The 10,396-nt window shown below is 37.2% G+C and overlaps 1 protein-coding gene across 1 annotated transcript; it reads right to left on the bottom strand.

Annotated features, from left to right (window-relative positions):
* Nucleotides 1–7,903: 7,903 nt before the first annotated feature.
* Nucleotides 7,904–9,643, bottom strand: LOC127660970 (fin bud initiation factor-like). The gene has a single exon (XM_052151483.1). It carries the CDS (start codon nucleotides 9,339–9,341, stop codon nucleotides 8,715–8,717), a length of 627 nt encoding a protein of 208 aa, XP_052007443.1. The 5' UTR covers nucleotides 9,342–9,643; the 3' UTR covers nucleotides 7,904–8,714.
* Nucleotides 9,644–10,396: the final 753 nt, after the last annotated feature.

The following is a 10,396-nucleotide window of genomic DNA, read 5'->3' as shown; positions in this document are numbered from 1 at the left end:
TGAGTACACCCTTCCCCCCACTGAATCCCAACTGGCCCCCTATGATATCCCCCAGCCCACCCTAGCATAACTGGCCGAAGCCGGGCCTGTAAGTAACTGCATTGGAACATAACAATGACAACATCCACACCTTAATAACTGTCAAGGAGCATACCTTTGACAATGATGTAATATAAATATTATTACTTCTAAGGAACTTGATAAAAGCTCTGATTCTTGGTGATTTGAGGACTTTAGCACTGCCAGATTACTCAAACCATGACTAAGACTATACTGAACTCTGCACTCTATCCCTTCTTGCAGTTCTTGGAAGAATATGATATGTGTAGCATATCTTTGAAACAATCAAAGCTACTTTGCGTAATTCTTTCAAAAGCTAAACAATACCATATGAACAAACTCATGCATTTACATACACAGTAGCAACTCAAAATCTACAGATACTTTGGTCAGTATGCACAACTCAAATGTGACTTAATGATGCTGATAACAAAAAATATCAGAAATGTCATCAATATCTTTTACATTTGGAATGACTCGTGTGAAATATGTAAAGCTGTCAATGTTGGTTGTGAAATATGAGCTTGGAAAAATTAGAGACATTTTGTCAAAATATGGCATTCCTCGACCTGAACTAGAGAAGATTTGAACTTAGAAAATTCAACTCATTGTTCACTGATTGGGTGATATCTGCCAGATGTGCAATGAATAATATAAATATGTGTTCTGTTCTATTCTCAATTTTTAAATCATTTGTGTAATTGTGCCAAGAATACCACATCACAGAAAATGTAACGTGGGTTTGGACAAGATTAAAAAGCCATGTTAAGGTTTCACATATCAAAGTCTACACAGCTTGTTGAAGCATTCTCCAGCTCTATCCAGACAGGAAGTCAGGAACATGTTTTCATACTTATGTATGGTAATAACCTTCCTTACATGACTTCAAGGCAACTACTGTATTACAATATGAAAGGAAAAAGACAGGTGTGACCTTTGCAAGGAATTGAAAACCTTTAAGCAGCTAATTTTGTCTAAATATATCTTGCATTGTTCAAACAGTATTCCAAGCAGACGTGTGAATGTTGGCTATGTAATATATGCATGCATCTCAACTCTTGTGGTCTAGTGAGCACGGAAGTGGGTGAAATGTCACTACAACATGCAAACAAACACTTTACCGCCTCAAGCGATAAACACATGAAAATAAACGCTTGCGTCTCTGTGTGCACTGACACGAATATTGTAAGTTTCCCTACAGTTAAATGGTTACCTAAGGGTATTCATTCATAAAACATGAGCCGTAAGGATGTCACGGATATGATGCGGATAACAAGCACAACAGTTAAGCGATCTTTCATTCATCATCCTGATACATGCGCGTTCATCCCGCTTCTCTTCTGCATCCTAGCAAGTGCTGTATTTCATGTTTAAGACTCAGATATACGGTTAATTCTATTTTAAATCACGAGAAATCTTTAAAACACAAAATGTGATAAGACACTTACCGTAAAGATGGGCTGTAACGTAGCCTCAGTTATTACTGCCTTATAGAGCTGCTGTGGAAGCGTGAGAACTCGCGACAGTGAAAATGGGTAAAAGGTCACAGAGCTGCTGCTGCTGCTGCTGCTGTACATACAACACACTGTTATCATAATGATGATGTTTGCACAGCAGTGGACCTGTCACTTGGCCAAAATTACGTGCAACTCTGCTCGACATTTCGATGCTTGTATTTGTGATGTCATTGTGGGCACACTGCACTGTACAATGTGTTCCATTTAATAAAATCTGAATTAATTGGTATATTCCAGTCAAAAATATCACTTAATATCACTGAATCAACCTGACCACAACAAAAGTAATTTTTAGAGTTAGCTCAGGTAACAATAGCCCAAAGGTAACGATATAACGACTGCACATTCTCTATGGACATAGAGAATGCTGTTACTTTATGACTGCATACTGTAAACGGTTACTTTGTGGTAAGTTTTATGTGCTCATTAAAATGGCTTAATCATTTTAATAAAATATTCTAATAATACATTTATAATAAAATGTTGATATTTTTTAAAATTTTATTTACATACTAATGTTTATATACAATATTGCCAAAGCATTAATACACAAAACAGATAATAACAAGAAAATAATAATAATAATAATAATAATAAAACAGTAACAAATAACAATACAAATAAAATTAAAATAATGTGTCAAGAAATGAATAAACAATTAATAAAATAAATAACCATATGCATAAAATCTCTCTCTCTCTCTCTCTCTCTCTCTCTCTCTCTCTCTCTCTCTCTGTCACTCTCTTCCTTTTTTTTGTTTTAAGGTGCTTTATTGGCACGACAAATATTTTGAATAGCATTCGAGCTGCATACAAATAAAAACGAAGATAAAAAAGACAAAATATACAGTGTACACTTGACAAATAAGTTAAATAGGATCATAAGTTCATTCACTGTCACTCATTCTGCGGCAGACAGACACAAAGGCTGCACCTAAAAACTTAGGCAGCTGACTTGCTGCTTTGCTGCCAGAGCTGTAATTGGATTAACCAATTAACAATGAATGGAACTCATAGGGAAACTGGTCTCAGAACAGTTTGAAAAGCACCTTATTATCAACCCGACTCTGTATACAGCCTCTGAAAGCAGCATTTTTTTGTTTTTGGACGCAGCCATACTGTGCTGCTATTTCACTGCAGTCCTAATAAGAAGAGCAGGTTTTCATTGTTTGTAAAATCCTCAAATGTGTTGCGAATATGTTTGATTTTCTGGTACAATTTTCACGGATATCTATGTATTTTGTGCATTCTGTTAAAAAATGCAACTCTTTATCTTATCATGTGGCTTGTTGAGCGCATTACCGCGATGACATAGCGCATGTGGAAGCTTCATGCTATTCTTTGCGGCATCCACGCACAATTCACTGCATGCCCCACCAAGAGCGAAAACCACATTATAGTGACCACAAAGAGGTTACCCCATGTGACTCTACCCTCTCTAGCAACCGGGCCAATTGGTTGCTTAGGAGACCTAGCTGGAGTCACTCAGCACGCCCTGGATTCGAACTTGAGGCTCCATGTGTGGTAGTCAGCGTCTTTACTCGCTGAGCTAATCAGGCCCAGGATTAAGAAAAAAGGAGGATGGAAGGAAAATATTCAAGAAACATTGGTTGATGTAGAACCACTCCTGGACCTGGGCACCACAGTGAAAGCACACTTTGTCCCAAACAACCACAAAGACTGGATGCTCTGCCTGGCCATGATCCTGGAGCTCACGGTCAAACAGGAGATCCAGAAGACCAGTGTTGAGTGTTATAAGGCCCCAAGGTAGCACGGCGGTGGAGAAACCCTCTGTTTCTGATGGCTGCACAAAGGGTCACATTGTCTCCACACTGTTCCTTCCTCGCCTTCTTTTCATCAGGTTGAATCCAGCCTCATCAATATAAATATACTCATGGGGCCTTTCCAATGAATCCAGGTCAAATATTCTCTGTAGGTAAAATATATACAAAAGGTTTTGTAGGTTTACAGTAACAATATGAGTGCTACAGAATGACAGACCTCTTGTATCTGTTTGCAGCCCTGCTTTACGGTACTGCATTATAGTGCAGACATTTGAGAGTTTTACAGTACTGTATGTAGTAAGTTGCTGTAAGAACCAAACTCAGAAACTCAGAATGCGTAGCTCTTACTCTTTCAGAGTTGCGCTCAAAGGATACCTGGTACCCTTGTTTCATGTGTACCCTTTTCCTCTGCTAGATACTGTTGATACCTTCAAAATTGTCATTATCTTAGATTATTTGGTCTTGTATTTCTCTAAGACAGATGGCATTATTTTAAGGACCATATAAAAAATGTGAGCCTCTTGCTGTAGCGTAAACATGGAACGCCTCCTCGAGGCATTCTTGCAGTTCTACAAAAAGCAAAGATGGAATTACATACACATACAGTACTGTGATGATAGTACAGTAATAGACTTGACTTCAATACATAGATGATACAGGTTGTTCTCCAGTCACTTTACTATTGGAAAAGTGATGTACTCTACTGAAATATTTGCATACAGTAAATATTCAAGGACCAAGAACCCAATTACTGAACTGTATCTGTTATGCTGTCTGAAAGTCCTCACTATGGTGGACACTAAGAACCTGCTCAGGTTTGGTTAAACCCGTTGTCCAGCTTCCCTCATCGTCATCCCATGAACAAAGACATGATCAATGACGGTGGCATGAAGTTCATCAGAAATTGGTGCTCTTGGAACTCTTTGTCCTCTTCCTACTCATCCACCACCTCTTACATGTACCCTTCCTACTTGTCTGCCACTTCTGACGCAAACTTTTTCTCCTCTGCCTTGTTGATAGTTGCCATCAATTGTTAGTATCAACATCTACTGGCCCTTGCTGTTTGCACTTGCTTATATGCCATTCACTAATTGGTTTCAAGTGCTAACAATTTTGAGTCAGGCAAGTTGATCGTTTGGTTCAGAGAATGGGGTTTAGTGTTTTAGCAGTTCAGAAAAACTGTAAACTGTGCATGTAAATTAATTCATATAAAATTAGACTGAGGGCAGTTTATATATATATATATATATATATATATATATATATATATATATATATATATATATATATATATATATATATATATATATATATACTTATACTACAGGGCTGTTGAATGCTTGATTCTGATTGGTTGAGAACGTTCTAAGGTGTGCAATTATTTTCAGGGAAACGCACGGCTAAAGTAGTTCCAGGCAGGTCTTGACGGCATTACAGTTCCATATCACTTCGCGTAGTCAACTGTAATAACGGAAAATAGGATACAATTCATAACAAGAAGTGACAGCGACAAATCCACTTCAACTTCAAGAGGAAAAAAAATGACAGACTATTTTGATTTTCCGGAAGTAAATTTTAATATTTATGGTGAACATAAACATTTTAACAACTGGGCGACCGCAGTATTGGATAGCTCAGATGAAAAAACAAATAAACGGAAGAGGACATCAAAGGCAGCCGGCAACAACAAAAGACATAAAACAATCAGCGAAGAACAGCTAGACCGACTCGAGGGCGAAAAACACGAAGAAAACATAAAAAAAACAACAGCTTGGGCTGTCAATGTGTTTAACGTGCAGTTTAATTTTAATAAATAAATTCGTTCGAATTAACGAATGAATTATAACGTATGAATTAATAAATAAATTAAATAATATGACGCACATGATTTTCTGTCTCATTATTGCAACCTCTGTCTCTCTAATAACTACACTAATAACTGCATTAGTCTGCTGTCAGTGGCTCAAACCTCCGTTACTAACTCTAAAATGACGTTTTGGAATTAGCAACGGAGGATTAGATGCGTAAGAAATTAGTCCTTCATACAAGAGCGTTTTAATGACAAAAACTTGACAAACGTCTAGAATCACATCATCTGAACAATGTTTCGAGGTGTGGTAACTGTAGTATAAGCGGAATAATTGACTCCGGGCCGTTGAATTATTGAAAAATAATGCACACCCGAGGTGTAACGGCCACTCCGCTTCGCGTCGTGACCGCATTACCACCCCGGGTGTGCATTATTTTTCTAATAATTCAACGGCCCGTCGTCAATTATTCCTTACTTATATATATATATATATATATATATATATATATATATATATATATATATATATATATATATATATATATATATAACATCCTCCAGGTGCCTCTTTAATTGATTCCTTATCCTGTTCTAATCCTGTTACATGGCTAAACGGTGAAACGGATGTCAATATTTCCAATAAAGAATACGAAAACATACGTTTCAGGTTGTTTCTTACGAAAATGTATTGTATGCCATTAAAGACTTGGAATATGATGCATAAGCCTCTTGTTTAAGCTTTGAGTCCCTATCAACTGCCATTGTATTAATAAGTCAGACTGTGTTCTGCATAAGAAAGAGAGTCATTCGGATTTGGAATAGGTTTGAAATTTTTATATTTGGGTGAACTTTTTCTTTAGATTTTTATTGGTTAGGGATTTGTTTCCCAATAACGATTCATCTTTGTTGTTAAGAGCGTTTTCTAATAGCAATTTAAAGAACGATCATTATTTTTTATGTGCATTTCCCAAATATGCTCGTAACAAGAACACTCGTACACGTCTCTTAAGTAGTACTACCTAACAAGCCGCTGTTCGTTTTCATGGGGTGCTGAAATGTGATGGTACTGTCGAAACTTCAAGACTTTTTTTTATAAACTTTAACCAAAATAATTGATTAATCACGGTACACTAAAATTATTATTTATGTTTGTATAGAAAACTGTTTACATTTATTATAATTATTATCGTTTTCAATTTATATTGTAGGTGGTTAAAAAAAATGTAATATATGATGTATGCATATAGTAGGTGTCATGACCCGTCTATAAAATACTTACGTAATACGCACTCCGTTTGATGAAAGACAGATGGCGAGTGAGAAAAAGCGGAAGGTTGCTTTTAGGTCTGAGAAAGTTCAGATTATGCTGGAAGAATTTGAGAACCACAAGATGGTTTTGTTCAGTAGATTTAGAGGTGCCCACACCAACAAAGAGAAGATTTTTTTGAAGTAATTGCTTAAAAAATTACAGCAACCAAATGATTGAAAAAAAGCAAAAAAGGGAAATGGCAAGATTTAAGTCAAACTTGGGGTGGCACTGGTTCTGCCAGTTCTCTTACCCCAGAGGAGGAGAGGGCCCTGAGTATAATGGGTGCCACCTCCATAGATGGCATTACTGGGGGTGTGGATGTCCACAGGGGTGTTTTGCCCACAGTGGCAATGACTTCTGAGGAGGGAAGATCAGTTTCCCCATGTCTCACCCAGCCTGAGTTTCCTGTCCCCCTGATACTCCACCTGTGCTGCACAATTCCTCATCTAAAAATGTTGAGTCCACCTGTGCCTGTAGCCAGGATCTGGTGGAGCTGGAGAGGGAGAAAGTGGACCTTATAAAATATGTCCAGAAGACATGGAAGGAGGCATCTGAGAGAGATGCAAAATCCCAGGAGGAAGTGCTCAGGATCAAGAGGGCTCACCTTCAAATTGAGGATAAGAAACTCACTTTGGAAGAATTAAAGTTTGCTAGGCCCTCCATTTCTGTACCTATTCATCTGTCTGACCAACAAGGTAGTGTAACATCAAGGTGACCTTGTTGCCTAAGCATACAATGTTTAATTTTTTTAATTTGTAAAGGCTGAATTGTATGTGTATTTTTTCATGTATTCAGTGTGTTCACTAGAATAATTTTTCATATGAAGTTGCCTGTCCAAACCTTACATGTTTCATCTTTCTTATAGATCCATGTGAGGAACAGGGAGGACAAACCAACCAATACATTAATCAAAACTTGTCTGCACCAAAGTTGTGTATAGTTCATATAGTTCCAGCTTAACTGCTGTAAAAAAAAAATAAAAATAAAAAATAAAAAATATATATATATATATATATATATATATATATATATATATATATATATATATATATATATATATATATATATATATATATATATATATATATATATTCTCTTTTCTTTCTTTTTTCATCTAAAATACCCTTATACCCTAATATGTTTATGCATCCATGTAGTTTTTAGGGTTGGCCTGCTGGAGTCTCTACTGAGTCTCTTTGCTTAAAATGCACTTAGCGATCTACGACTACTCCGGAGCGCTCGTTAATCTACGAACATTTACAAGTACTAAAGTTACGATGGCTTTGGAAAACGGACAGCACAACTAAGATCGATCGTAAAATGGATTCTACTTAGGCTTACGATGCTTTTGGGAAACGAGGCCCAGTTCTGTTTGAAGGTACTAATGCTCTAGATTTGTGCACATACACACACAAACTTATCTTAAAAGGTTTTTATTACACAAGCTGCATGAACAAAAAAATCTCTCAGGAATGGAACTACTTATGGTCAAATGCTTTAAGTCCAATATATTTGCCCGCAGTCATTTTGGAGTGTCTGGGAATCCCAGATGGTCATTTTTCCATGACTTTTCAGAGAATTACAAGATAAGTAATCTCATAAATGAATACATTTAAGCTTTTTCATAAATATAAACACTCACCATCTTAATATATTTAAAATCTAAATATAAAACATATCTATTTAATAGGGGACACAACATGTAATAACGTACAAAGAAGAGCAAAAAAAAAAAAAAAAAAAAAATCCCCTTCCAACGTATTATAGAAAGCAATAATAGTGAAATTAATAATATATTGTTCATTCATGCCATTATTTTTTGGAGGATTGTCAGTCTGAATGGTTAAAAATGATTCCAAGAACATGCTCTTGTAATAAACTAATTATTAATATGAAAGTTAAATTTGTACAATCAAAACTATATTCCTTATGTTTACATTAATTGTCTCTCAAATCAAAGTGCAAGTAATGCCTTTCAACAAACACAACCTACAATTTTTTCAGAGAAAATATTTGTAAGCATTGCAACACTGCATCTAACTCAGTTTTTGTGTCCCTCTCAGAGGTAAACCCTCTATATTGATGAGACTGAGATGCAGCATTATGAGCTGCAACAATAAGTTTAACGTATTTAATGACTGTCTTCGTGTATGATTGCAGATATTATGTGAATATTGGCTTCCACTTTTTGCACAAAATAGATGCATCAATTTGGCCAAAATTCCAAACAGTCCTCTACACCTTCATATACTCGTTTTTCAGGCGGCTTAACCGGGTCCCGTGACTCCGGATGATGAGTGACAGTAGCTCGTGCTTGTCTTTCAATCCCAGTGAGATGTCCAGTGTCTCCTTCAGGACGTCCCGTGTGTGCACGATCATGTTTAGAACGTCATCGCTGATCTTGTGCTCCTCTTTCAGCTCGTTCTCTTGACTCTGTTTGAATTTCACTTCCAGCTCCAGCAGAGACTTCTCTGAGTTGGAAAACGCCTCGGTAATCTGGGTCGTCTCCCGTCGCAGGTATCTCCCGTAGCTGTCCTCTCCGTCCAGGTCAAAGGAGATGCTCTTCCCGATTCCCTCCAGCACCCTCGCCGAGTCTTCGATGTGACGCTTAATGATGGTAAAATCGTCCCGGATCACCGAGTCCTGGTCCTCGTCCAGGGTGCATTTGCGTTCGTCGGTCATTTTAAATAGCATTTGACATTTCTCGGGGTCGTCGTTGTCTTCATAGAATCCATCCGGCACGAAATAATGATGAAAAGTGCCGTTCGACATCTCCGGTGGCAGAGGTCCCGAAAATAACGCGCCTCCGAAACGCAACGAGGACAAACAGGCTATCAGAATGATCAGAGAGGAAGCCATCATGTCCACCTCTGCCTTATCAGACTTAAAATAACCTTCAACTGTGTTCTTCAAACGTTACGACAGCATTCCTCGTCCAATCCCACATATGTCCAGAGCTTACAATATCAAGCTGTCCCGACACGAGACAGCTAAATCATCAGAATGAAATGACCGCAGAAGTTTTGCATTTGGTGAGAGAAAGACTCACCAGAATATATATATATATATATATATATATATATTTTTTTAACTCAGTATGTTCGGAGAAATAAACAGATAGGAAAACACAAAAAACCTCGCAGGGTCCTCCTTGGCTTGCTTGTGTCTATTTCAACATCTGGACTGTTCAGACTCTGTGCTTTAGATAATAAAACCCCCGGTCTGACTCTCAAATTACAAGCCCGTCACTCCTTCACTTAAAAGGCTGCACACATAATTGGCAGCACACATAACAGGGTTTGTCATCAAAGTAACATGAGTTTGCGGAGACATTTCACATTTAGTGCTCCTGAAAGCTACAGAAACACAACAGGATTAGGCTGGTCGTGGAGAGGTGTATTATTACGTTGTGTATGTAAACTACTCTTTTTTTTTAAATAAGAGCTGAAGGCTACTCTACATTTGTGTGCTCAAAAATAAATAAATCAAATTACAAAATGTAAAGGAATAGTTCACTAATGACCCTAATGTCGCTACAAACAGGCGACATGATGACAGGCGATGAGAACTAATGAAGTTTAATGTTATCGACATTAGCCTTCTTTGATTTGAGAGTGAAAAAATACTTTAATTCGGTTCATCAAACAAAGTGATCGTATCCCTTCAGAAGACTTTGAATACAGTGCAGGAGTAATATTGATTAATCTTGCCTTTTTTTTGTTTGACCTTTGTTTGACCTTTTTTGAGCTTGACAGGAGTCACAGTTCACTTGCTTTATATGGCAATTACTTTTTAAAAATTCACCTTTTGTGTTCCACCAAAGAAGCAACATTAGATTGAGTAAATGATTGCAGAATTTTCGAGAGAACATTTCCTTTAAACTAGGGCTGAAATCTGATCAAAATCTGTGATCAAAT

The sequence above is a fragment of the Xyrauchen texanus genome, chromosome 2 (assembly GCF_025860055.1).
Source record: "Xyrauchen texanus isolate HMW12.3.18 chromosome 2, RBS_HiC_50CHRs, whole genome shotgun sequence".
Classification (NCBI taxonomy): Eukaryota; Metazoa; Chordata; class Actinopteri; order Cypriniformes; family Catostomidae; genus Xyrauchen; species Xyrauchen texanus.
Note: the sequence above shows the minus strand (reverse complement) of the source record. Positions and strands in the feature narration are given on the sequence as shown.

What these genes read in the sequence shown, in the direction of transcription:
- LOC127660970 (XM_052151483.1), bottom strand. Translation starts at nt 9,341, where the DNA reads ATGATGGCTTCCTCTCTGATCATTCTGATAGCCTGTTTGTCCTCGTTG.